The sequence below is a fragment of the Leptosomus discolor genome, chromosome 4 (genome assembly GCF_034619465.1).
Source record: "Leptosomus discolor isolate bLepDis1 chromosome 4, bLepDis1.hap2, whole genome shotgun sequence".
In the NCBI taxonomy this organism is placed as follows: domain Eukaryota; kingdom Metazoa; phylum Chordata; class Aves; order Leptosomiformes; family Leptosomidae; genus Leptosomus; species Leptosomus discolor.
Window position 1 is genome coordinate 76,832,795 of NC_141394.1, and position 27,755 is coordinate 76,860,549.

General features: G+C 45.9%; 2 protein-coding genes and 1 non-coding gene across 3 annotated transcripts in view; 2 read left to right on the top strand and 1 right to left on the bottom strand.

Moving 5' to 3' along the window:
- POLR1A (RNA polymerase I subunit A) overlaps nt 1–4,656 on the bottom strand; it is a 34,459-nt gene extending 29,803 nt beyond the window's left edge. Inside the window, exons 1-6 of the mRNA XM_086464709.1 lie at nt 4,580–4,656; nt 3,164–3,368; nt 1,877–2,026; nt 1,679–1,786; nt 651–736; nt 433–542 (exon numbers count right to left, since the gene is read on the bottom strand). Coding sequence (XP_086320835.1) covers nt 433–542; nt 651–736; nt 1,679–1,786; nt 1,877–2,026; nt 3,164–3,368; nt 4,580–4,656 — 736 coding nt within the window. The remainder of the gene's footprint in view (nt 1–432; nt 543–650; nt 737–1,678; nt 1,787–1,876; nt 2,027–3,163; nt 3,369–4,579) is intronic.
- Nucleotides 4,657–4,857: 201 nt separating this feature from the next.
- PTCD3 (pentatricopeptide repeat domain 3) lies at nt 4,858–27,741 on the top strand. Its single transcript, XM_086464065.1, has 24 exons — nt 4,858–4,952; nt 7,117–7,166; nt 8,223–8,262; nt 9,296–9,341; nt 10,254–10,322; nt 11,596–11,700; nt 12,115–12,238; nt 13,305–13,423; nt 14,181–14,254; nt 14,582–14,669; nt 14,759–14,819; nt 15,132–15,214; nt 15,892–16,036; nt 17,073–17,123; nt 18,070–18,153; nt 20,100–20,128; nt 20,622–20,725; nt 21,759–21,837; nt 21,931–22,021; nt 22,279–22,364; nt 23,536–23,684; nt 24,545–24,586; nt 26,129–26,287; nt 27,027–27,741. Exons 1-24 carry the CDS (start codon nt 4,858–4,860, stop codon nt 27,100–27,102), a joined length of 2,049 nt encoding a protein of 682 aa, XP_086320191.1. The 3' UTR covers nt 27,103–27,741.
- On the top strand, nt 14,897–15,038 carry LOC147415693 (small nucleolar RNA SNORD94). The gene has a single exon (XR_015183487.1). It is a non-coding gene; the product is annotated as a small nucleolar RNA SNORD94 (small nucleolar RNA).
- Nucleotides 27,742–27,755: the final 14 nt, after the last annotated feature.

Below are 27,755 nucleotides of genomic sequence, written 5' to 3' on the forward strand. Positions count from 1 at the left end.
AGTGTCACCTACTTTCTCTCTTTTCCTCTTTCACAGGGAATTCTTCCGTAAGAGTTCGGATTACCTGCTTTGCTTTCTGAAGTCAGGTTGGTCATCTTCCTCCTGGTTAATTTTTTACCTAGTCTTTCTATTTTAAAAATCTAGCAGAAAATCATCTACCCACCAAAAATGAAGTGTCCCAAAACCACATTACTGTTGACATAGATTATGCTTTTGTACTTCTCCTGACACACAGGCACTCAGTGCAAAAGCACAGAAGGCTCACAAACAGAGCAGGGTAATGAAGTCGGGTACTCCCCTACTGCTGGGTTTGGTGTTTCACTCAAATTTTTATAAATGAGTCACAAGTGCACAGTCACTGCTAGGATTCTGTGCACCTTAAGCACAGGAAAATACGTGCAAACATATTTGAGCAGAAGACAAGTATTTTACCTGCTGGCTCATCCAGGACGCCTTCTTCTCTTGACTTCTGGTACACTGTAGAAGGATACGTTACTGTCAGCTTGCTGTTATGCTCTTTTCGCACTAGTGATCTCCTAGATCTTAAAAAAAAAAAAAGAAAACCAGGAAAGGCAGATAAAAGTTAATACAACTGCTCCTGATATTTAACTTTACACCAGCTATTTACTTCCTTATGTAGGCAAACTTACTTGCAGTTTGGGCATTTCTTTGAACTCGTATGTGCTTTCCAGAACTGTGCTATCAGTTTATTTCTACACTCACACACATTTTTGACCTGATAAAGAAAAAAAAAAAAAAGAAACTTAAAATAATGAAAATAATAAAAATAAATTAAAACATTTGCTATGAAGAATTCATTAAATGTTACACAATTCACGTTAACTATCACGTTAACTAATAATCACAAACTGATTTAATTCGTGCCTTGATCTCTAGTGTTCTTCCATCATCTTCCCATACTTGCTGGAAGCACACACCCCTCAATGCCCACCATCCTCCTCTTTAAATTTATTTCATAAACAGGCTTTATTTTTCAAGTCAATACTGAATTTTAAAGCTTTTCTCTAATGATGATTTAGAAGGTAGAAGATTGATAAAAATCACTTCTTTTACTGCTCATGAATGTATGATTTATAAAGTGTCTAAGGTTAGTTTTGAAACAAGTGATAAATGAATTAAACTTGCTTATAAACAAATTGTTCTAAGTTGTTGGACCTTTAAATACCTTCTTCATTAATATTTTCCTTTAACCAACAACATACATTAAACCGCATTTAAATGGAAATGAGAATTCAATTACATAATCCTTTCTAAAAACTTCACTGTAAGTAATTCTGCAGATTTGCTGGATGCAGGAGTTTTCAGAAAATGTTCTGCAGCTCAAAACAGCTGGTGCATCATATAGAGAACTATCAACATCTGTAGGTAACACACTGACAGCAAAATCAGACTATTTTTATATGATACTTACACCACAAAAGCACTTCCCTACACAAAGCGTATTTTCCAGAGACCTAATAGTTATAATAACAGGAAATAAAATCTTTTTAAGCTTCATTTCAGACATTGCACCCAGAAAGGCACCTAAATACAACACAGTTCAGAACTCCAGGACAAAAGCTAGAGTCTACACAGTCAAAGACAGACTTTCTTCCGCACATTACTATTTTAAGTGGACAAAACCTGAGATCTCAGGAGAAGCACTGATTGTACTTACATTTGAACACTGATCTCTCGTTTGATAACTCTGTAATATTTCCTGAACGTGGTGATTTAACTCTTCTTCAATTTCTGAACCTTTGGCATCTGCACATTGCTCTAAAAACTAAAAGAAACAGAACAAAAGAACTCGGGATGGCTCTATAGTTACAGGCCTATCACCTCAAAAAGGAATGTAGAAATGGACAGTACTTGCCCTGTTCAGAATGACTTCGAGATCATGGACAGCATGAAGCAACCCTTTCTCCAGAACCTTCAGCTGACTGAGCAGTAAGTGAACCACAGCTCGGCTACATGTCAGCATGTGACAATTTAAACAAGAACCGCGAATTAGAAGGTATAATTTCTGGAAAGAAAAGGGGGGAAAAAAAGGTTATCCTGGTAGAGTTACCAGCTTGCACAGCAGGCGAGTCAATAGATTAGTTTGAACTTAAAGAAAGTGCTGTTATCATTGAGAAATTAGATTAATTGTTAAATTTAATTGTAGAGAATTGGACTAAAAAAAAATTCTTTCAACCACACAAACCCCCTACGCAAAGCATGATCTGTAGACAAACTGTCTGCAGGCTGTCTACATCACAGATACAGGACAAGCCTGTCACATCTACAGCAACCCAGGGACCAAGGCTGCTCTACACAGCACTGTGTTTACAGCTTCGAACAGCTTGTCCCATAAAAGACAATGTCGTACCCAAAACTCCACACTAGTAAAATGAAACGTTCTGGTCACAAGTACTATCAGTGTCCCTCAAGGTTCTTCATCAAGCTTCAGCAAAAATATCCCTGTTTTTTATTATTCAGCATAGCTCTGCAAACAACTCGCTCTAGCTGCAGGCAGCGCCAGTGGCCTGAAGGCTGGGAATTACCGCTGCATGATTTTATTCCTTGGTCAAATACATGTATTTTACTCCAAAGCTGGGACAAGACTAGAAGTGGGATGGACCTCATCTAACCTCAGTCATCTGAAAGTGAGTTTTAATGGCCTGTGCAGGAGCCAGCTACTGTAAACGGGGAGATCGGCACCTCAGGATGGAAACTCATCCCAGCTCATGTGTCTGACCTCCAGATGCAAGAAATCTTCTTGACAACTTTTTTTATCCTAGGATAAACGTAGGTAGCTGCCCATGTAGGTTTGCAGTAGTTGTTTAAAGGAAACAACTAATAATTTTTACTGTGCCACCCATTTAATTAAGGCATGAGACCCTACAATCAGTCACATAGTTTAGCAATCAATAGCTCCCCTCACTTGTTCGACAACATTGGATAAAATAATAGTTACAACGAAGTGTGTATTTTTCAAAAGTCTAAGGAGTCTCTCTGCCTTGAACTATCACGACATAACAAACTTTTTCTACTACATTTGCTGTTATTAAACTTAGAGAGAAAACAGATCCCAGCATCTTTACTGTTTTCAGGACTACAAACTCATAGCTTGAGCACCACCACCAATTTCACCAGCAAGACAATAATGAAGCATACATACATCAAAAAACAGAGGGTTGTAGACAGTCAGAGGCAGTTCTATATGGCCAAAATGGCCAGGGCAGTTGCTGAAGTTCTGCATGCAAGTTGCACACACTTCTTTAGAGTCTGGAGGTCCCAAAGCCAAGTCGTACAGTCCATTAACAGCTGGATTCCCCACATTATCCAAATACTGAGGATTTGTTATGGGTTTTACGCTCAGTTTCCTGAAGTTGAAAGAAAAGAACAAAAATCAGCGGCAGCAAACAGCCACATGAGATGCACTTGAATGGTACTGGCATTGAGATTTAGGATCCATATGATTTTTTTTACTGATGAAAACATATTTTTTGAGGGTACTTCGTTCATGCAGTGGGCATTTCTGTATCGTTAACTTCATTGTCTGAGTACAATGATTCATACCACAGTCAATATTTCTTTTACATCTTCAGCCATTATGTTAAGAAGTCAGGTAATTCTGTCTGTGTGTCCTCTCAAGCAGTGGGGGAGGTATAAAACCAACAAAACACCTAGATAACAACAGCCTTACGTCCTTGACTATAAACAGTGCTAACATCACTCCAACACTAAAGAAATGCTGACAGCTCTCTAGAACTCCAGGAGAGATGACCTGCTGGAAAAAGCTGCAAAAAAAAACCCGTGCTGCAGCGAAGATGTCAGCTCTACAATACTCATACTGGTGCTAAAATAGCTGAACATTTTCCTCTTGCTGACACCAGCAAGGTCTTTTCCATGTCAGGCACTCAGGATCTGAAGCCAGGCCAGGTTTCCAGGACCGTGCCCACCAAGCAACAAGCCCATCCTTACCAGCCCAGGGCTTCTCCAGACTCTGGCAGGCCCTGCTGAGGTGCAGGGAGTCGGGGGAAACCAACACAGTCCCTCAGAGAAGCCCCCCACACCCAAGAGAGGCGCAGCCTTTGCCCCCACAAAACGAGTTTATGCTGCACCCCGCAGCCTCTGCCCCTGGCTCCACATGTAAATGGCCATACTCCCCCCCGACACCATTGCCAGCGAGGGGCTCTCCCAAGAGGACCGGGGCCGCCTCCCAGCCTCCTCCCAGCCCCTTCCCCGCCCTCCCTCAGTCCCACACAAGGACCCCCCGCCTCTCCCCGCCTCCACAGCCCTTCCCCACTCCTTCAAAACCTCCAGCGGCCCCTAGGCCACGCAACGGGTCTGAGATCCCCACAGAGAGTCGAGCAGCCCCCCCACTCCTCAACAATCAGGGGGTACTAGTTGCCCCATCCCCTGGCTGGCGAGGGCCACGGCTCATGGAGACTACATGTCCCAGCAAGCCCCGCGCCCACGGCCCGCCGCTGCCCGCCGCGTTCTGGCGCAAGGCACGCTGGGAGCCCTAGTCCTCCACGGCGCCCACAAGGCGGAGGAAGCGGACAATCCACCGCCTGCCGCGGAGCCTCACCTGATCTCCTCGGCCGTGTACATCCCGAAGGAGACCCCAACCAGCCGCCGCCACGGCACCACTTTCGGCGGCCTCATGGTGAACGAGGGAGCCTTCCCCGGCCGACACTTCCACCCTCTCCGCAGCCGAAGGGGCTGCGCCACGGGCGGCACCACGCGGTCCCGGCGGCGGGGGGTAGGCGGGGCCGGGCGGTACCACCGCCGCGGAGGGGCGACCTCTTCCCGCGCCGCAGGAATGGTACCGCCCTCCTTCCCGCAGGGCACTGCGCGAGTGCCGGCATGGCGGCGCGGCGGCTGGCGGGCAGCTCCTGGCAGCAAGTGGTATCGCTGAGCAGGCGGTGCTGCTTGCTGGGCGGGAGGCGAGGCTGCTACCGGTAAGGCTCTGCCGTTCCCGCAGCAGAGGGAAGAGAGGGGCCCGGCGGCGGTGGCGGCGCCGTGGAGGAATCAACGGGGGGGGGGGGAATGGCTGGCGAGTTGAGGCGGGAAAGGCCGCGCAGGCGCAGTGGGTGGTGTGTCGCCACGGCGCGGTCTGCGCATGCGGGCCGCCGGGCAGGGTCGGGGTGACATGGCGTGGGCTGGGGTTGGGGAGCGTCTCTTGAGGGGCTTTTCCCTACCGTTGGTGGGCTGTGCGGCACTGCCCGGGAGTGGGGTTGAGCTGTTAAGCGATTCCTAGAGCTGAATCTCGCGAAAAAGCAGATGAGGGATCGAATGTCCCCTCAGCAGGTTTGCTGACGACACCGAGCTGTGTGGTGAGGTCAACACGCTGGAGGGAAGGGAGGCCATCCAGGCTGGAGAGGTGGGCCCAGGCCAACCTTAGGAAGTTCAATAAGGCCGAGTGCAAGGTCTTGCATCTGGGTCGGGACAATCCCAAGCACAGATACAGGCTGGGCAATGGGTGGATCGAGAGCAGCCCTGTGGAGAAGGACTTGGGGGTGCTGGTGGGTGAAAAGCTGAATATAAGCCAGTAATGTGCGCTCACAGCCCAGAAAGCCAATGGCATCCTGGGCTGCATGAAGAGAAGTGTGTCCAGCAGGTCAAGGGAGGGGATTCTCCCCTTCTGCTCTGCTTTGGTGAGAGCTCCCCTTGCAGTACTGCATCCAGCTCTGGGGCCCCCAGCACAATAAAGACATGGAGCTGCTTGAGCGGGTCCAGAGGAGGCCACCAAGATAATGAAGGGGCTGGAGCACCTCTCCTATGAGGACAGGCTGAGAGAGTTGGGGTTGTTCAGCCTAGAGAAGAAAAGGCTGCGGGGAGACTTTAGAGCTGCCTTCCAGTGCTTAAAGGGGGCTACAGGAATGATGGGGAGGGACTTTTTACAAGGGCCTTTTGTGATAGGACAAGGAGTAATGGCTTTAAACTGGAAGAGGGGAGATTTGGATGAAATATTAGGAAAAAATTCTTCACTGTGAGGGTGGTGAGACAGTGGAACAAGTTGCCCAGAGAAGCTGTGGCTGGCCCCTCCGTGACAGTGTTCAAGGCCAGGCTGGATGGGGCTGGGAGCAACCTGGTCTGGTGGGAGGTGTCCCTGCCCATGGCAGGGGGTTGGAACGGGATGATCTTGTAAGATCCCTTCCAACCCAAACCATCCTGTGATTCTGTGAAAGGGGGAGGTTGCTTTCTGGGTGTGCCTGAAGTGAAAAGGTCTCGCTCCATTGAGTACTCTATAGGTAAAATATAGCTCACATGTGTGATGGTAAAATCGTACCTAGTAAGTTTACGTGCCATATAGGAACAGCTACAATTGTGCAGTACCACTGTAAAGCCCAGAGGTGTGAATGCACGTTAACAGCATCGCCTTCAGGGTCAAGGTCAGTATGGAAGCACATGCGAGTGCCAGAGTTACAGTTAAGCTTAAGTGTTAGGTTGGTTCACGAGCAAAAAAAGTAAAAATATTTTAATGTAAGCTTTCATTTGTGTTAAAAGCAATAAAATGTGAGCCATTTTACGAAAGACTTGGAGCAGTGTCCTATGACTGAACTGAGCACACAGCAGCTGCTTTGTGATACACAGCAGGAGCAAGTTTATGTAGTTGTGCCTTCTCAGCTGTGGTTATGTGAATGTGCTGTCTGCAGCTCTGTAGGGACTGGGCATCTGGAACTAGACAGGTCTGATTTCCCTCCATCCCAACTCGGGGTCTTCCACTTGTGTAAACACTCCTCAGGTCTAACATATTTTTTAAAAAGGTACTGCTTGCAGCTAGATCCTGCCTCTAAAACATAAAAGTGTTTTCTGGTTTACATTCAGGATTTTCTTTCTAAGATGCATTAATTACTGAAAAATACTTTGAAGTCATGATATCCCAAAAAATAAATAAAATAATTTCCTTTGTATAACTTCTTGTCTCTTGAAATTAGAGCTTTAAGAGAAGCATCAAATATGAGTTTTATGATAATAATTTGGAGTTAGTAACAGTGCAACATTTCCAGTTACTTTTCCCCTCTAATGTTTTAATTCTGACCTGTAGTACAGACTTTCATTAATCTGCTTTTGCTATATGAACGTGACTACCATAAATTCAAAACTCTGGTTGGTTTATAGGTGCTCTTCCAGTAGTACAGCTCTTGAGAAGACTGTGGACAAATCAGAAGGTATGATGTCATAATTACTAGTTTCTTGCCTGTGTTTTTGTAATCTCCAAACAACATGGAGTGTCAGGAGATAAACATGAATGCCCTCTTTCCCTTTCTTGGATTTTCTTTTCCCCCGCCTTCATTATTCAGAGGTTTCCTGCCTTAACTTGATTACCCTCACCACCAGCCAGCTCTGTGCTCTGAGAGCATGAACTGAGTCGTCTGGTTCCACAAGCTGTTCTGTTGCTCTATGAAACTGAATAAACTCTAAAATAAAACCAAGGAGTTTTCCTCCTTGATCCTGACAGTTTCCTTCACTTTCTTGCTTCTTCTCTATACTACTTACCATGTTTCTGCTGCAAGTTTTGTGAGAAAATTGAGCTGGGATGCTGGTGCTGCACATGGGAACAAGTTCCCGTCAGTCAGTAGCAACTCATGGAAGCACCAACACAGAGGCAGTGGGAAAAGTGCCTTAGACCCTGTCTCTGAGGGTTGTAATCAGGAGGTCCCACGTGTTCCTCTGTGACTGAATTTGCTAAGATGCTTTCGTAACAACCTCTAGCAGCTGCTTTTGGTGTTGTCCTATTTCTTTTCTCCTCTTTGGAAAAACTGAGAGAATTGATCCCCGGGGTGGAAGGAACTGAGAAGCTGGTGTCAGGCTGTCGGAGTGGGCAGGCGGCTGAACTGGAGAAGCGAAATGGGCAGAGATGGCCAGCTTTGAGCTGGGGACTAAGAGCAGGACAGCAAGGGACTAGGAAAGGTTGGGGCTGAAGCGAGAAGCTAGAGGATAAGGATGATCAAAGAAGCTTGAATGAGTAAATGGGTACAGTCTCTTTGACATTTGTTTACCATAGGGGCCTGGTCCTGTCTTGACACAAGACAATTAAGCTCACTGCCATTGCGATAAATTGTAGTCTACATTAGACTGTGGTTTTTAAATCCTTGGTTTAGTGCTTTCAGATGGATCAGCTTAAATCACCAGTGTTCATGAGGTCAAGATTTTCTTTGGATGTGTTTGTTTCTAATAACAATATTAATATTGTTTCTCACAATTTTAATATTTTTTTCTTGTAGTTACTCGAGAAGAAATTGTGCTCCCCCGAAGGAAAACCTGGTGAGTGTTTACAGCTGGAATATCTCTCAACCTGGAAAAAAATTGTTGTTAAACAGCTGAATGTAGTCTGTCCACCAAAGTTGAAAAAGGAAATTCAGCTTGCTGTATTCCTGGATTTAATGTCCCACTAGTGGCTTTCCTGCTGACTGGGAGCTCTAGGAATATTCTTGACTCTTAGTCTATATGCAGAGTATGTACACTCTATTCCTGACCTTTCTTTCAAAAGCAGTTACAAGGACTGCAATTGTAAGCATAGTTTTGTTTCTTTGTAAAAGCTCACATTTGCCAGAAATCTGTAAAACCAAGTTAATTTGGCTGTCTGCATGTGAGTGTGTTTGTTTCAGCAAAATGAACTTGACTGTTGACAGCTGGCTGATTAAATCCTGCTTAGAAATGATGCAGCCGAACAAAAGCTATTTGTTGGAAGTCCTTAGATGAAATTGCATGGTTGTACAACAAAAATAAGTTTATAGCCAAATGATGTCTGCATGTAAACATAAAATAAGACCACCTTCACCTGAACGATTTCACTGGCCTTTCCTTGTTTGCTTGAAACACAGACAAGGTCTTAAGGCTCCACAGGCACAGGAGTCCTGAGAAATCTAGTTTTGATTTGTTTGTTTTTTTTTTTTAACCTCCCAAGACTTGTCTTGGAGTGAGACTCATGTATTTGTCCCTCAGAGATGGAGGCTCTGAGAGGAGCATTCCAGGGAATTCTGTGTCCCTTCCTGATGTTATTTCTTTGATACTGTATGATAGGGGCAGGAGTGGTAGCAGGAAACACACATGCTTTTCTGATTTTCCTCAAAGTCTTTGAGTTTTCCTGTGGCTGTTCCAGAACTGAGACTATTTTTCAGTTGAATTTTTCCTCCCTTTGTGAAAAGTAGTATTTTCTAAGTGCAGCAAAGCCATTATTTTCTGAAACTGAATATCCTTACAGGCCGGGATAATCTTGTGCTTGTTCTGCATACAATGTAATGCATAACATTCGAAGTCTGCAAGCGAGTATTAATCAGAGCTTCTTTATATTTAGGGATAAGCTAGCAGTTCTTCAGGCGTTGGCTTCTACTGTGAAGAGGGTGAGTAGTTCTGTTGATCATGGAAACATAAAGAAAAACTTTTTCCCTGTGAGGGTGGCAGAGCACTGGAACAGGCAGCCCAGGGAGGCTGTGGAGTCTACTTCTCTGGGACATTCAAAACCCGCCTGGACATGTTCCTGTGTGACCTACTCTAGAGGGTCCTGCTCTGACAGGGGGGTTGGACTAGGTGATCTTTCGAGGTCCCTTCCAACCCCTGACATTCTGTGATTCGAGTTGTCCATCTCATGCAATAGCCTTGCACTCGGGAGGCTCTTACATCTACTTTGGCCATAAAAGAGAGACGGGACCTTTAATTCCCTTTTTTTACAGGGTTTTCACTTTTGCTCAGCATGTTTTGCCATGTCCTTAAAGCTTTGTTCTAGCACTAGGGGAGAGCTGCAACTGCCAGCGAAAGCTGCCGTGCTTGGGTAAGGCTTTTGCCCATATCAGGAGCAAGTTCCTTTACCAGTTCAGCTTCCCAATGCAGGCTGCCTCTTCCCCATCTCAATCCAGCAAGTAAGCCTGGCAGCGAGTGTCCGCTCCTGCTAGGCAACAAGTGTAAATGCTGCGATGCTGTTCCTTGGTCCTGTCTGTCTTGAATTCTGGAAAGTGAATCTGATCCCCTCAGCTCCACTGAGACTGTTTCAGTTGGCATCCTGCTTGCTTTGCGGGGCACTGTATTGCTTGCTTTTGTTGTCACCGTTAGCCTGCTAAAAATGTGTTTTAAACTGTTTCTGAACAGGCTAAACCCTTTTGAACAAAAGGAACTTTTATAAACTGGGCATCAGGTGGTGTTCAGGATGGTTATGATGGTTCATTGTGCCTTAAATTCTGTGAGGCAGTGTGATGTTCCTACAGCATTCCTGCGTACCTAACTGTAAACGTTTCAGTCCTGGGTTCTCCTTTCTACAGGATCCTACTGCTGCTCATTATATGTTCCAGGATGACCCTTTCCTTATGCCCAGAAATGCAGCCAATTCTGTAAGTATTTCCTTTCAAATCCTTGGTCGCTTCCCCCTTCATCTAGGCTATGAAAACTCTAATTGGAGCGTAGTTTCAGTTACAAAAGAAAATGAAGTTTCAGAATTTTCTCCCCTATGTATTTCTGAATGCACAATGTTTGTAGCCTTTCCTGGACAAACCCACCCTGCAAACACAAAGTTACCTCTTCATCCTGCCCCTGTAGGGACCTTCCAGCTCTGTTCACGTTCCTGCAAGGTAGTGGCTTACCTGCAGAGTGGTTCTGCTTCTGCATGTTCTTAGTCCGTTAAATAACTCCCAACAGTAATTCTTTAGATGATTAAACCTGTGTTCACCTACCTTGGATATAGACTGTGAATATGTGGTATTGCAAGTGTGGAGATTGTGTGCTTAGAGTTTAGTTAAATTTGAATTAAGTGTATGACTGACTTAAAACACACAGGGACAGTTGTGTGTGTGTTATTACTTAGACTACATGTTACCAGCTTGCTGTCCTGGCCAAACCCCAGGGGTTTCAGTTTTATCACAAAGCAGCTCTTTGATAGCATCAGCCTGTGGAAACAGTAGTAATGAGATGATAATAGACAGGAAGAAGGAAAGCGAGTCTTCCCCTCATGTTAACTTTGCATAAGATTAAAGAGCATGAAGCAGAGGCAGGAGAAGGCCGAACTGGAAATGAGGGCAAGAAGGAACTGCTGTGTGTGATGTTAATTGAAGCGTAGTGAGGGAAGGCTGGGAGCTGAGGTACGTCCTCACGGGTCAGTGGTACGGCTATGAGAGAACTTCAGTTCTTCTGCATGCCGGAGGTGAAGCTGTTGGGAAGGCTGAAGGCAGCTGTTGAATATGAAGAGTTTTAAAAGAAACAGCAAAGGTTGGTCTGACTTAAGAACTTGAGGAAGAAGTGAATGGGAGTCAGGTGATGCTCTTGGAAATGGCAGTCAGGGAGAGAAATGTCTGAGTGCTGTAACTCTAGAAGGAGAGATGCTCTTGAGCTCAGAGCAGTAGTGCAGCATTTCAGGTATGTCTGGTACAGAACTCAGTCCCTTGAGTAAGTAACAAGGGAGTAAATTAGTGTCTAATTTAAAGAATAGACGTCTTCAGCATAAATACCGGGATGTTTAGCTGGAACGTTGTCTCGTGCCTGTGTCTTTACGAAGAGTTGAAAACGAAGCATGAGTTTAATCTGATCCCATCAGAACGCTCAGTGGTTTTCCTCACTCTCAGCCTTTTAATTCCGTGTTTCTTCATCTCATTCTCTCTTGTTCCCACGCAGCGTCTATTTTCATTGTCGAAGGAGTCTGGGAGAAATGCTGCAAAATACATTATTAAGCAATTTCCTCAATATTTTGACAAGACTCTTGCGGAGCCCAATGTACCAGTAAGCTTTTTGCTCTTCATTTTCATTGTATTTGTGCTTTGTCAGGTAGTGAAATCAACTGTTAGACTGGTCCAAAACTCACGTAAAAGGATAATTGTTAGCTGTTTTGCCGAAAGCTGTGAAAGCCATACTGCATTTCCATTATGTTTCTGAAGTGAAGATTTTTCCCTAGAAATTCAATATCATGTCAGATTCTTTAGATGAAAGTAAGAAAAAAAAGGTTGACTTCCTGGCATCAAGGTGGGAGGTCAAGATGTGTGGTCCTTCATCACCAGGACTGCTGCTGTTGGGCTGGGAGGTCGGGAGATTGTCAAAGCAGGGTACTGGGTGAAGAGTGAGCGTATCTGGTTGGTGTTTTAGCCATGGTTCAGAGCAGGTTTGAGCTCGTGTCTAACTTGCACTCTTTGCTTTTAGTGCTTGATGCCTGAGTTTCTTACACCTCAGATTGAAGGATTGAGTGAGGAAGCTCTGAAAGAGCGTATCCACCTCAGAAGAGTGAAAGATTCTGTCAGCCTCTTTGATCAGCTCATACAAGCAGGTATGTGGTCACCTGCCAGATTCTGTGGTGGTGCTCTACTTAAATTGTGGCAAAACCATTTTAGTAGCTGGCCCATGCTATGAAGACAGTTTCATGACTGTGGTGCTGCCTTTCACAGCTGACTCTGCTCTGCTGAAGTGGTTCTCCAGAATTACAGGGCCCTCCTTATCCACCAGTTGTCTGACGTGTCACTTTGGTGACAGGGACATTTCCCATTTCCTGATCAAGAAGCAAGAGGATACAGCGTTGAGGGTTTTTTTCCTTCTCTTCCAAAGCAGAGGAATTGCGGTGCGGTAGAGCAGAGCTGCAGCAGGCAGATGCGGTGTGATGGAGGGGTACCATTCTGCCCCCAAAGGCCCCCGTGCAGCAGTATATTGGTTGGTGTAAGCTGCATCTGTGCTGAGCACTTTGCTGCTGCGTTGGACTGGCATAGCCTACCAGCTGAGTGCCCCTTCTGTGGGCCTGCCCTCAGTAAATGAGTCCTCCTCAGTTCTTCCTTAACTTGGACCTTATCTGTCATGGGTGGATGAGGAGGAGGCAATAGAAAACTGTAACTGCCACAGCCTCTGAAAGAGGAAAACTTACAGGGAGGTGAGACCTTCTCATGGCTGCTACAAGACAGAAAGGAGATGACTCCATCAAATAGCTCTTTTGTTGTTTTAAATCTGTTTCACAGGAAGCGAAACATGCAAAGTGGTCTTCACAGCAGGATGTATCCTAAGAGTAGTTATGAAAAGCGCTAGAAATTTCAGATACTGTGTTGGGCTTGTGCTGCTTCACGATTTTGGCTGCCAGCTGCCACTTCCCTTTCCCACTTGTCAGGAAAACTGCCGTTTTGGTGACTTCAGTAGAAAAACAGATGCTCTAGTTCAGTGTTAAAATTCTCTCCTGCTATGAATGGGTTTGTGGAAGGATTAGCATCACACCCAGACTTCTTAGAGAGCACCTTTATGTCAAAAGAGAACAAAGTGGTTTAACTGGGGGTTTGGGAGTTTTCTAACACAGCTGTAGTAGAATGGTGTGTTCTTTACTTTCTCTGACTGTTGTACATCCTCATTTTCTGTAGGTACCCCTGTATCTCTCGAGACCACAAACAGCCTCTTAGATTTGTTATGCTTCTATGGAGATGGAGAATCTACTCCAGAAGAAGAGCAAGAAGGAAAAGAGGATTTGGAAGAACCAGAGGTATGAAAAACCTGTTGATTTTTTTTTTTTTTCTTCTTTTGTACATGGGGGGAATGTATCAAGGTGGTGGCAAGATTTTTGTGCTGTGAGTACCTGCCTGGGAGATGGTGTGAGTGGGTCAGATGCAGTCAACATTCTCTAGAGATAGGGCAGTTATAACAGCCCTGTGCCTGACCTGCTAGCAACAGTGGTGCCTGTAAAGCTGAACTTAGTAGGTGAAACCCCGTCTTGGCCTAGTTCTGCTGACCTGTGTTTAGGTAACTGTTTCTCACTGACAGCGTTGGTTTTATAGTTGCCTGCAAAGAAAACCTCTAGTACCTCTCGTGTGGATCAGCTAGTTAATTTTCTTGCAGTCTGAACCATGTTAACTAGAGTTCAACAAAGTTGAGGGCTCCTTGTGTAACCTCAGAGCATCAGGTCGTGGGGTACAGTAGTAGGTATGTGAATGATACCTGTCCCTGGGAAGACTGTTGAGGGAGAAAGGTTTCACAGAATATTTGCTATAATTTAATGATTCCCACCAATTCTACAAATACATATAATTTATCTTGTTAGTATGTGTGATAACAGTATTCTTAATCTAGTTGTTGCTTCCTGAACATTACAGTAGAAATTATTTTAACATAACCCATTAAAACACACCTTTGGTAGCATATAAATTGCTGCTGAATTTCTGTGTTGTTACCAAATCACATCATTTGATGTTTAACCCTAACTTTGAACTCTGAGGAACTTACTGCTGCAAAAATCTCTCCAGGTGAACTCTTCAGAGCAGAAGGCTCCAAAGAGACAATTCCAAAGAGGTTCACAGTCAGCTGGCTGTAGATGGAGGTATGGAAAATGTTGCCAGTTGTCCCCTATTCAGTGGGTTGTGCATGTTCATTGTTGTAATAAAACAGACTTAAAGATTTTTTAGCAGCCCATACTTGTAGGTGTAACTTGTTAAATACATCTGTGTTTGCTGATCTTCTAATTTGTTGATGGAAACCTGGCAAGTGATTGTAGAACAGCTCAAAGTATCACAAGTATTGTATTTCAATGTCAGCACTAGGGAGTAGAGCCCATTATTTCGTTCTGCACATTGAATCCTTTTCCTAGAGGTATCTTGTATTAAGTTCTTTAACCACGACAAACTTTCAGCCTGTCTGTTGATTTTAGGGAGAACAACAATGCTGAAAGGATATTTAAGATAATGCCGGAGAGGAATGCACACTCCTATTGCACAATGATCCGTGGGATGGTGAAGGTAGAGTTATCCTTCAGTGCTGGGAGGGTTTTTTTCAGCTTGTAAAATCTCACACAGACACAGAGATTGTTTATTTTTGCTTTTTGCAGCATGGGGCTTCTGCCAAAGCTTACGACGTGTACATAGACTTGCTGAATGAAAGACACAAGGGTAAGTGTCTCCTTTTTTTGACTCGAGGTTCTTCTAAGTAGCAGAAACCACTTGTTGAGTACACGAATACTTGTTTCATGGCGGTGATGATTGGCGCAGGGGTACGGACCTCAGCTAGATCATGGGAGCTGAATGCAAACTGTGTATTTCGGTGCAGCTGGCATGTGGCTGGCTCACTGGAAACAGGTTTGCATGAGACTTTGCCAAAAGCTGAGCCATGTTAGAAAAAAACATTTTCTGTAGAATATAAGATAAAACTGTTTTCTGTAGAATATAATTTTCAGTTAAAACAAATCATCTTACGTTTTCCAGCTGATGTGCACACCTTCAACGCACTGATTACAGCAGTCCCATATCTAAAGGACAGGTTCTTGGAAAGATGGGAATTAGCCAAGGTAAGGAGGTAGAGCAGAAGACTTGGGGAAGGGGTAAGAGCGTAGGGGCTGGGTCTGCTTTATCAGTAGAATTTTGCAGTTGTTAGAAGACTGAAAATAAGAGCTTTGTACGAAGACACTGATACCTGCTGCAAAGGACGTACAGTAGTTTAAATGTACAAACTAACTACTGAGGAGTGAACACGTGCAAAATCCAACCCTGTCCCTGCAGAACGGCTTGCCTTGTGAAACATGCCTGATCCAAGAACTGCCCAGACAGAAAGTAATTGGGAAATCATGCTGCGAGATAAGAACAAGCAATTTTAGACAAAAACTCTTTCAATTGTAGTTCATGGTGGTGTGATAGAAATGGAATTTTGAGGGGTGACATTAGAGTCTCCATTTTTTAATGACATAATATCAGTAAGGAAAAATAGTATGTAAATTTTAAAATTTCCTTGATGTTCTAGACACAATTCTCCAAGGTTTAACCTGATAGAATTTTGTAGTCTTGTTTTTGGTCAAATTAATTAAAAATTAGATCGTACTCCGTTAATAAATGGTCAGTTGAGGCAGAGTCATTCACTTCAAGGGGGTGAGAGGGATTAGATAGAGGAAATGCATGTATACCTACCTGAAAGCTGAACTGTGTGATCTGTAACGTGTGAAGCACTAAGGATTTGGGGATTTTGTTTAAGGTCTTCCTGAACCACATGGCTGAACAGGGAGTGCAACCGAATCTGCTGACTTTTAATGCTTTACTGAAGACTCTGAGAAGATGTGGAGGTGTAGGCAGAAGTATGTCTTTATTGGTAATAAAAGAAATGGAAGCACTTGATATAGGTAAGAGAACCCGAATGGTTATTATACTGCAGTGCCACCTCCAGAGCAGTTAACTGAGGAGTTCAGCAGCAAACAGCACAGTGATGCCGAGTTGCAGGGAGGAAGGCCAGGGCTCGTAGAAAAAAACATTTCTCGTGTTGTTCTCGACTTCACTCTTCGTTGCCTTTTGCAAGAGAGCTGAGAAATAAAAAGTGGAAGTACTAAGCTGTGGCCCCCTCAGTGCTTGTGGATTTCAAATTGAATCGTCCTCTCCAGTCTCTGTTTGGGCTTGATTACTAGCTGCGATACAGTGGATGCACTTAACCCCTTAAGTCAAATAATGAAGCATTTTCATTCTGTAGTCTTTTAGATAAGGAGCATGTTTAACCTTACAGTTCTACCTGTAGTTACCTCCAGCCGCTCAAGGACGGGTGTGTGTATGCAGTGGGGGAGTGTGTCCTGGCCCATAGGCTCTTTCTCGAGTGGGTCCTTCTTGTAGGACTGCTGTAGAAATTGTGAATATGAATATGTAGTTGCAGCAGTCAGCTGGGCCTGGTAGCTTCCCATAGATCAAGGAGATTCACTTCACAAGCCGCTTCAGGTCTATATATCTACATCTCTACAGAAAAATGCTTTTGATCCAAAAAACCTCATCTAATGTTAAATAAACATTGCAAAAACCAGAACATTTGCATAACTGATTTGATGGCTTGTGGAGTGTGCTTTGCCCCAGTAACATGCTTGCTGATACACCAAAGATAGTTCCCGAGCAGAGGGCAAACTAGCTATGAAGTACTTTTGCTTTTAGAGCAGGGAAGCTTGGCTGCTTGCCCTATGGCAATATGATGCTTCGACTGATGGTCCACCCTCAGATATCATCTCTCTCAGATGGAATCTGTGTACGTGAGGTCTGGTCCAGCATTAGGGTGGATGGGGAGAGAAACTGGAGTAAATGTGTGCGTGCTGCCTGACTGCAGGGGCTGGAGGCTGTGAATTAGAGCTCAGGCATAACACTCAGCCAAGAATATCGAAGTAATTGCAATGTTTTTGCTTTCAGAGCCTAGCCTTGCAACGTATGATCATCTTCTCTTCATATTTTATAGAGGCGGTACGTGCACTGTCAGCTGGTTCATGCATGTGTCCTGTTTAACATCTGCTTTAAATGCTTTCCAGATCTGATGGGGGAAGGCAGTTGATTTATGGCTTAAAGGACAACTTCTTACGTGTGTGATCCTGATGTCACCTGTGCAGTCTGATTCTGCTTGGGTGAAGAAAAAGCTACAGAGGATCATAACTTCTTACAGGGAGGGAAGAGTCCTTGTGTTTTGAGAATGGGCAGAAGAGGAAAGCCAGCCCGTTTCTTGTCCGTTTGTGGCCACAAGTTGATAAAGCTGAAGAGCAAATGCTGCTCAGTTCTGTGGAGGCTGGATCTCACCACAATGCATGTGGTTTCATAGACTTGTACCACTCGCTGGGAAGAAATTGCACAGGAATGCTGTTTTTCTGCAACAGTTCTGTGCCTGGGAGCTGTCTTCAAATACAGCTGTGTTAGAAGGCAGGAGCCCAACTGCTGGAGATCCTTTAGCCAAAAATCTGTGGGCATAGGAAGAGAGATGGCACGGTAGTCTTAACTGCAGTCCTTGTGTCCTAACAAATGTGGAGGAACTGCCCTGGCGCCTCTCGGGGTTTGGTGGTTGGTTTTTTTCCTTGGTTTTTTTTTCCCTTTTTCGTTTTTTGTTTTGTATATGAAATGCTTTGCTTTTCCCAGTGCAGCCATCTAACAGGCAAACTTCCAGGCCTGGAGGATTCCTTGCTAGAAAGTACTTTTGTCTTTCTGAGTCCGCCCTATTGTGGTGTGGAAATCTGGCAGCAGTAGGGCAAATTTTGGAGTAAATAAAATTGCAGCTGGTGTAGAGCACCGTGAGAATCATGGCACTTGTTTGAAATCGTGTGCTTGTTTCCATTTCCATATTATATTTGCAGGCTGATGCTCTTCACTAATGAAGTGCTTGGCACAACTGAGATGTGATGTTGCTTGTCTGTTTGTCCTGCAGTTGATCTTCACCCATCAGGCATCATCTCTGAAGTGCTAGATGACGTTGAGAAGAGGAGTTTCACTCCCCAGGACCCTGATGACGGTATGGACTTCAATAGATCTGACAATCTGCTTTGGTAAAGCTTGAGTGAAAAGGTAGCTGTGAATTTCAGGTAGTTCTATCCATCTGGGTAGAATGCATGCACTTTGCTTGTGTCAGTCCCTTTTTTGAAGACAAAGAAGGACAAAATCCAGTGCCAGGAAGTTGTGCTGTGCTTTGGTGCGCTGCCTTCTGTGTGGAAGTAGCAGCGTAGCCCATGTGGATGAATGTTTGAGCCCTGTGCAATAAAAAACACAAGGCTATTTACTGGTTTAAGGAGGAACATCTGCTAGCAGCTTGATGAAATGGTGCACATCTGGTAAACAGCAGGGGGTTTTTTGTAGTGTGGAGTGAGTTCCTATTCTAGTTCTTCCTAATCCTTTCCAGAAAATTGCATGAAATAAAACATTGTGCAAAACTGAAGCTTGGGTCTGTAGAAGGGGTAGATGCTGAACATCCCATGTCTCACTGGCTCCAGTGCATGCTTCAGGAAACCAGTGAGGAGGTGATATGTTTTCTGGCCATTTAAAGGACAAAGATAGGTTATGAGGTTAGGTTGGAGTAGCAGATTAGGTTATCCTATCAGTGATTTTTTTTTTTTTTTTGTCCTTGGAAAGAAGCGTGGGAACACTCAGAATGTTGTACACCTCTTGTTTGCTTCTGCCCTGCTGTGCGTGTTAAACTGTTTCTTGCTCTGGCTGTAAGCTGCTGCCAGCAGTGGGAATGACTGTATGTGCTCTGCCCCTTCCCACTCCTACAGAAATAATGGCTGTTAGCAAAGGCAGTGGTGATGGGCACGCAGGTACAGGCCTTGCCTGAATCGTGGGAGTTGAATGAGCTTTTCTACACAGTGGTTTTTTTTTTTTTAAAAAAAAAAAGAGAGATTGCTCACATAAGACTAGATCAAAGCCACTTTGAGCAGATGTTTTCTGTTCATCTTCAATGTAGGATCTTTATGCTCTTTTGGTAATTGCTTTTGCAGAATTGAGGTTGACACTTTGAACAAAACCGAGGCTGCTTTTTCCTTAGTGTGGTGTCTGTGAACTGACTCTTAGCTTGAGAAACCTCTGTGTTCCCCACCCAGAAGCTGCAGCTGAAGTGTATACTAAACACCCAGACACCACAACAATGTTTTTTCCAACTTAAAAGTATCTAGTTGATTTATTAAGTCTTGCAAGGGAAAGGGGAGTTTATTGTACGTAATAGTTTTAGAGTCAATTGCCTTACAGTTCTTCCCACCATTTTGCTACCCACAACTAGCCATTGTTTCAGTCTCTGGTGGCATCCCAGCGCCCTTATATTTCCTTCAAAAAACCGAAAACACCTATCCGAAATCCTCATTGCACAGGTGAAATGAGCTCCTGAGCAGGATAGTTTAGTTGATGTCCTTCGTCCTGCCGTGGCTTTCTCTGGTCCCTCAGGCAGCGTCAGTCTCTGCGCTGCTTTGAAATGTCAGTTGGAGAAACCAGAGTCAAAGCCTCACAAAATGGAAAGGAGACTTTTTCAGGGGGCAGTTGTATGTTCTTGGGTGGCTCTGGAGGGTGCTGAAGGGGTGGGTAACCCGGCTCTGTTGCGTGTGCTCTCTTCCACCGGAGATAAAAGAGAAGGGGAGTGACGTGGCTGCCTTTTTTTGGAGCCTACCTGTTAGACAAGTAATGCTGTCTGGGTCAAACAAGAGAATGGTAAAACTGCCTCAAGTCAAACAGATCATCTGCTTAAATCTGTCTGCAGAAGCACGGCAGTGTAGTTGCCTCCAGAGCACTGGCTAGCAAAACCGATAGCACGCCGAAGTCTCTACATGTAAAGTGAAGACCCCTGCTGTGTTGTCAAACTGAGCTACAAATTCAGCTTTCTAATTGAACACGTCTTGTCTGTCCTCTGGGAGGTGGGTTAGTGAGTGTGTCTCCTTGAAAGTGTGAAGCTAACGAACTCCATTTTCTCCCTTTCAGCCAACTTTTTCATCACCGCTATGCAAGCGGTAAGTACCTCTTCCCTGCGATTCCTTTGAGCTCTCTGGCTGCTTCACAATTACCTGTGAGTTTCCCAACCTGTCATACAAAGTTAACTCTCAGTATCTTTCCCTTTTTCACCCATGTTTATCAACTCCCTCACTTCCCTCCATCATTCTGCAGTTCTGTGCTCAATACTTCCTAACCTGTGTGCCTGTGACACGTGCCTCTCTTGCTAGAGCTGGCTGCTAAGTCCCTGTCTGCTGTGCCCTACCTCCTCCTTCTAGTGACACGGTGGCGGTCGGACGGTCTCTGAAGGTGTGGATTTAGGTTAGAAAGCTCTCGCTCACTGGGGGAGCCCCACATTTGTCTCGACTAAACGACATGCCCAGGCAGTCACTGCTCTGAACTGCATCCTGTTAAGTGTTTGCTGTCGGCTCATTACTCCTCATGTGTGAAAGCGAGTCTTGGAGGGATGTGATAAGTTTTTGGTAGCTCTAAAATCTAACTGGTTAATTGCAGTGCTGTGATCTTAAGGATATCAAGCTTGCCTATCGGTTAAATAAGGCAATGGAGAAGGGAGACAACTGGAAATTCTTGGACATGGATCGGTTGAACACCTACTGGTGAGTAAGAGCAGCATCTTGGGCGTTGTTGTCAATTTGAATACAAACTAGGGTTCCAACACTGGGCAGAAGGATGCTTTGTGGAACACCAGCTGGTTATTGTGTGTGCAGTTGGGGAACTGGGTCCCTCTTAAGAGCAGCGATAGCTTAGGATTGATTTTCAATTTGTGGCATTGCCCAAACTGCAGTAAAGTGTCTTTGGAGCGTCAGTTTAGCCTAATACCTGTCCAACAACTGTACCCACCAGCTGTATTTCCTACAATCCTGTTGCCCCCTTAGGATGGCAGCATAGGAGGTGACACCAAAACAGCGTACAGGTCGGACCGAGCTCCCTGCGTGGTGGGGCAGCGAGAGGTTGCAGTGCAGCGGGTGTGTTTGGGCACCAAACGCCCGTGAGTCCCGCTATTTGACACTCTGACCGTGGCGTCTGAAACGTCTTTGCCACTGTCATTCAGTGCTGCGGAAAAGCCTGTTTAAGCACTGGAACTAGAGGTGCTCCAGTAAATTATCGAAAAATAATTATTATCAAAATAGGATGCAGTTTGCAGGGGTGGGAGGATTCATATGATGGTACCTTATTTAGACTGTAAGTAAATCAAGGGAAATTAATTGCTTGGTTTAGGGGCATTTTTACTAGTCAGTGCGTTGGATCAAGGTCCCAGGCTCTTGTTGCGAGCTTGCACAGGTAACCAGGTTGATTTAGCTCACTTCTTCAGGTGGTTCTTAACCAGCGGTTGTGTTTGAGACCGATTCAGATACCTCAAACCTGGCCTCAGGCGGGGAGATTACATTTTTTTTAAATTTTAAAATGCAATGGTCTAACTTTTGGTTAATTCTGCCAGTTACCTAGTGTCAGCATTAAATTCCGTCATAAAAAACACTACTGCGTTTTTAATTGTATGGAGTATTGCAATCACACAGTGAAATTTCCCTGATCTGCAATACAAATCAGATGACGCCATCGAGCTGGTGCTTCTGCATGGTTTGGTTGATCTAATCATTACTGAAATAGAACATTTTTCCCCTCCTCTAGGTCAAAATTCTTTTCGTTGTTATGTATGCTGGAACAAATTGACGTTGTGTTGAAATGGTACAAAGAAATGTCCCCTTCGGTAAGTGAGTATTAGAGTAAAGAAGCTTCAGATCTTTAGTATGGAGGAACAGAACAGTTACAGTTCACTGAAACGACTCTCTTCCTTCGTCAGCTCTTCTATCCAACTCCTAAAAATATATTGGACCTTCTTCAAGCACTGGATGCAGCCAACCACTTGGAAGGGATCCCTTCGGTCTGGGAAGGTTAGTGGTAGCCGCATGGCCACGTAGGCAGTTCGTTTAATGAGAGTCAGGAGCAGTGTGAAGTGGGAGGTAGGTGGGGAAACTTCCAGTGCTCAGAATAGTTGTGATAAGGTGCTTTGGCAGGAGGGACGTTGTTCCTTAGTGCAGGGGTGGGGATGCTGTATTAAAATGGCATTAGTTATGCTGACTGTATTACCAGGAGTTGGGAGCAGGGGGTACAGGTAGGTACCTCCTAACTACTGTGTTTCTCTGAGCAGATATGAAACAGCTGGGGTTTAACAGGAGACAAGACCTGTTAGAAGAGCTCTTGTCTTTGATGAGCAGGGAGCAGCACCCTGAGGAGGTAAGGAAGCTGTTGTGGTCTAACCCCGGTAAACAGCCGAGCCCCACGCAGCCCCTCACTCATTCCTCCCCAGTGCGATGCGGGAGGGAATCGGAACAGTAGAAGTGAGAAAACTCGCGGGTTGAGACAAAGACAGTGTAACAGGTAAAGCAAAAGCCGCACTCACAAGCAAAGCAAACCAAGGAATTCGTTCCCCACTTGCCACCAGCCGGCAGGTGTGCAGCCGTCCCCAGGACAGCAGGGCGCCATCACGCGTAACGGTGACTTGGGAACACGAACACCGTCACTCCAAACGTGTCCCCTCCTTCCTTCTTCCCCCAGCTGTATGTGCTGAGCATGGCGTCATACGGTATGGGGTATCCCTCTGGTCAGCGGGGGTCAGCTGTCCCAGCTGTGTCCCCTCCCAACTTCTTGTGCACCCCCAGCCCCCTCACTGGTGGGTGGGGTGAGGAGCAGAAAAGCCCTTGGCTCTCTGCAAGCCCCGCTCAGCTGTAACTAAAACATTCCTGTGTTATCAACACTGTTCTCAGCACAAATCCAAACCACAGCCCCATACCAGCTGCTATGAAAAATTTAACTCTGTCCTAGCCAAAACCAGTACAAAAGCTCAATGAAAAGGAGTAGAGATGTCTCCCCGTTCCTGCGTGCAGTGCACAGACTGTAGTTAAGTGCTGTATTATTGTCCCTGATGAATCTTGGAGGTCCAGTTCCAGTGTTTATGCCATTACAAATTTCCAGATCTCTGTGAGCTTATCCAGGCCTGCTAAGCCCTTTGGGTTGTCTTCAGCCTATAGAGAAACCTCAGACGAGCTTTGGATCGCTTCCTGACCGGGGTTAGGAAGAGTAATCCAGCCCAGCCAGCCACATCTCTGGGGAAGTACATGGCAGAATTCAGGGATTTTTGCCAAAGATGTCATCGCAGTAACTGGCTCCTCAAGCTGCGGAGGCTTAAAGGCTTAAAGACCGCAGAGCTCTCCCAGTACAGCTGTCTTGGAGCTTGCCTAGGGGGGGACAGTTGTCCTGACAGAAACGAGAGACATTTCTGGCAGGAGTAAGTGCTGTTAATTCACCGATTTAAATCACAGACAGGGCAGACCTGTAGGAGGAATCGCACTGAAAAGTATTTGTCATTTCTAGACGCTTTGGCATTAATAGCACAATCTCTTCACAGATTCAACTGGCGTTTGCCAAGTGTGCTGAAGACATCAAAGCTGCCTATGAGCAAACCAGGAGGGAGCAGGCCCCCTTAGAATGGACAGGCAGTGTATTGAGCAACATCATTCTCTTGTTCTCCAGGGCTGGGAGAACCCAGGACGCTTGGTACGTGTGTGACTGGCGTGAGCTCTCGGCTTGCTGCCGCTGCGGCTCAAGGCTCGGTCACAAAAACCAAAAGCTAACGACCAATTGCCTTAGAATGCTAGTGCAGATCAAGGGAGGGGATAAATCCTGCTGGGAACGTGATGGGTTTGTTCTTAATTTGGTTGTTCATTCGTGGCACCAAGTTGCAGTTTGTCTGTCTTAAAAATGGTTGAGAAGTGAATGTAGCAACTGGCTGGGAGCATCATGCAGCTGCTGCTGGCAGTGGAGGGCTTGGTGAGCACTTCGCCAAGCACTGCTGGTTTCCTACAGCTGCCCAGTTTCTAATTTTTAGAACTCTTCGGAATTCAAACTGCTGAAGAGATTAATTAGAGTTTAATTAAACTTTTAATTAGAATTAACCCTAATTAAAACTCTAAAGAGAATATTTTTAGAACTCTCCGGTAGCTAGAATTTACTGTCCCACACGCTCTCAACTTGACGTATCTAGGCTCCAATTCAAGGTCCTGAGCTGTTTTCTGTTAAATACAGATGTTCTCTTTGCACTGATTCATCTGAAACAAAGAAGTGGCAAGTACCCTTCTGAAAACACGTAACATTTTAAAGTAAACTTGCCACCAGCTACACTTTCTGTGCTAGTTCAGATGCTTTCTGTTGAACTCATCAACGATGTCAACTGGTACACGTTGCATCTGTGAGAATACGGCGTGGGACCTCTTTCAGACCTGTGGGGAAGATTGTTTCGTGAAATTGGGCTTGCCTGTGTTTCAGCAGGGGCTTAGCCAAGAGATTTAATATCTGACTGTTCCTCTGTTTTGTGATTGGGTTTTTTCTTAATTATTATTGTGTTTTCTTTTGAACAGGAACATGATGGAGCATTTCCAGCAAATCAATAGGATTCCCACGTGAGTACTTTCAGGTTCTGACTTCAGGTACTGAGTCTCCCCTTTGGCTGAGATCTGTTATAGAATCATAGAATATTTGGGTTGGAAGGGACCTTTAAAGGTCATGTAGTCCAGCCCCCAATTCTAACGGACAGTAGCGGTCCGTATCTTACTGCTGTTTCCGAAGCATGAGTGTGTGTGTCTGTCCCTGCGAGCACGGGCGTTGGTTTATCCAACTGCTACGTTCCAAGACCTTTCTGTCTCAAAAAAATGTGGAAAATGCAAAGGGAGGGGTTTAAGTGGTTGATCCTTGAGCTGTCACTCAGTGAAGCTCTGGGACGTGGAGAACATTGGCACTGTTGACCTCGGCATTAGAAATGGCTTGAAGCAGGACTTCTGAGAACATCCCGCTTCCCGTGTGCTCAGAAAAACTCCGACATGCTGTTAACCAAGTGCAGGTGCTTCAGAGGTGTCCGGGTTTCTGAAGACAAGTTTACCAGGTCAAATCCTAAATCTTATGTGATACCCTGTTAGGCTACAACAGTTAGTTTTTCTCAGGATTTTGGAGGAAAAAAATCTGTTTGAAGTAGTAAACAACTTTTAAGGACTAGTACTGCATTTTTAAAAAAACAAACCAAAAAAAACCCCTAAACAACTGCTTGGTGCTCCCAGGGGTGAACACCTTAAATCCAGTGTTGGAGATGGGAATTTCACCGAGATGCACAATATGTTCTCTGGCTGCCTGCGCCAGCGAGGGGCTGTGGTACCAGAGGCTGCTGCTGGTGGCACGCTGTGCTTGCCCTGTTCTACAGAGTGCCGCTAGCGCGGCCCACAGAAGCCTTGACGCTGCCAAGCTGCATAATTCCCGTCAGGGCACAGGGAAAGGAGAAGAATTCTCCTGGAATCATGGTGTGGCTGATGGTTTGTGGCTGCCGTGAGTCATGAAGGCAATGAGAAAGCAAGTGGCGTCCCTGCTGTTCCCAGATGGGTCAGAGGCTTTCCTGGCTGAGCTGTCTCTGCCAAGCTCCCTGCGGCCCCAGCTGCACGCGCTCAATTCCCTGCCTAAAGGCACCAGAGGTGTCTCCAGCAGCTGCCGCAGGTGACGGAGGAGCAGAGCCAGCACGCTGACGTGGAACGGAGCTGGCGGAGCAGAGCCGGCTGCCAGCAGCTCCCGGTGCCCACAGACGCTGCCTTTGGTGTAGGGCGCTGTCAGGCTGCTCCGTTTCCTCTGCCAGCCACGTAAAAGGGGGTGAGGGCCTGATGTGGGGCCTGTAAAGAGGGGAAGGCTGTTTAGGCTGCTGCTAAGGCGGTGTCCTTACCCGAGCAGTCAGCTGCTGCCCTCTGGTTTTGCGCAAGGAGAAGCAGTGCTTTCTGCCGGCATGGGCGTTCCCATGGGTACGGGGTGAAGGCTGAGGTGAGGTTCCTGGCAGAGACAGAACTGGGCTGGCTGAGTGATCTGAAAAATCTGTGACCTCCTCTCCCTCTCTAAAGCACCTGCTGTAAGTTAATGGCCACCTCAGCTGGGGCCCTGTGAACAGTCGCTCTTGGCCTTTGCTTTTGCAGTGACCAGGTGATGGACGAGTTCTTGAACTGTGCTAAACAAACCAATTGCCCAGATGAGGCAATTAAGCTGGTAAAGCTGGCGGTGTCCCTCGGTCTTCCTTCATCTCAAAGGCTTAAAAGCAGAACGGAGAAGGAATTTGAACTCTCTGAAAAGCAGAAGTAAGTTGGAGTACTTCGTGTTACTGGGCGGGGGGCAGTATAGTAGAGAGGGTGTTGGGGAGGGGTAATTCCTGTGGAAAGGTTTTTCCGCCAAGGCGTCAAGAGAACCGGCTTCAGAAGGATGTGCCTTTGTGTTGACTCTGGTCAATTCCCAGCCCCAAAACGGCCCCTCAGGTTCTGCTCCCCTGCTGTGTCCATGCCACCTAGGAGGGAAGGTGGACTGTCCACGATGGGGTTAGCCTTAGCCCCACCGCTCAGATCTTCTATCACCTGTCTTTCCCAGAATCTCTTCCTAACTGGGTCTGACCACCCAAAAGACACCGATTTCAGGGTAGTAAAAGCAGGGAGGTGGTACGGGATGGCCCTGCACGTGGTTCGTGGGTTCTGAGGTTCATGGTCAACTTTCAGTACATCTCACCAGCCACCACGAGCTGCTGCAGCCAAGCTCAGAGAACGGCCTTACCCTTGAGGGACCACAGTTTGGAACCAGCGAGTGAATATATAGAAGTTGCAGCAACCTTGACAGTTGGCCCACTGCTTCCTGGGTAACTAGTCTGCTCTGCCAAAAGGAGATGGGTGTGCTTCCACCACATGCTGGGTGGGCCTGTCCTTTGAGGATGGTAGCCAGCAGACAGCCCATCCTGGTCCCTTAGAGGGGGTTTACCCTGTGTTTTGAGTATCTCTTTTCAAGCAAAAGTCACAACAGGTGACTGATCACTGCCCTGTTTCACATCTGCAGGAAAACACTGGAGAGCATCAAGTCAGACAGCGACAGCAGCGATAGTGACAGTGACAGCGATAGTGACCGTGACTAGCTGTCCCGCTCGCCTTCCCCTCGGGAAAACGGGGAGCCACCGCTGCCTTGACACCAGGAGAAGTGAAATCATGACGGGAGGGGATCAGGAGGTGCTGCAGCGCTGCCACGCGCCCCAGAGCATTCCGATACGGGACCTGCTTGGCAAGAGGACGTTGTTCTCGGTGGAGCAAGCTCGAAGCTGTCGTTTAATCTTCCTGGTGACTTCAAAGACAGCGTGGGCTACACCAACACAGTCTCTTCCGCAGTGTTTGTCCGCAGTTTAAGCCGCAGCTTAAGCAGCTGGCTCCTGCGGCCTGCTTAAACAGCCTGACGGGGGTCCTGGAGGGCTGCAGTGAGGGATGCTGCTTCCTGGAGGCTGCTCAGCAGGTCCAAAACTTTGGCAGCTTGAGCAAGACTCCTCTTGGACCTCCTCTGGCTTCAACCTGTGCCAGATTTAATTCCTTTCCAGCTAACTTTAATGAACTACTTAAGTATCAAGTTTACTCAGTATGTGACCACAGTAACTAATGCACTACTTGTCACCCATGGTGTTACTCCTCATCCTTTTTGGGTTTTGGGCCACGTGTTGGACTGTACATGTTAAAAAGCTACAATTTGTCCAGCTGGAGACAGCATCTAATAAAGAGCTGCCACTGAATATGGCTGTATTCT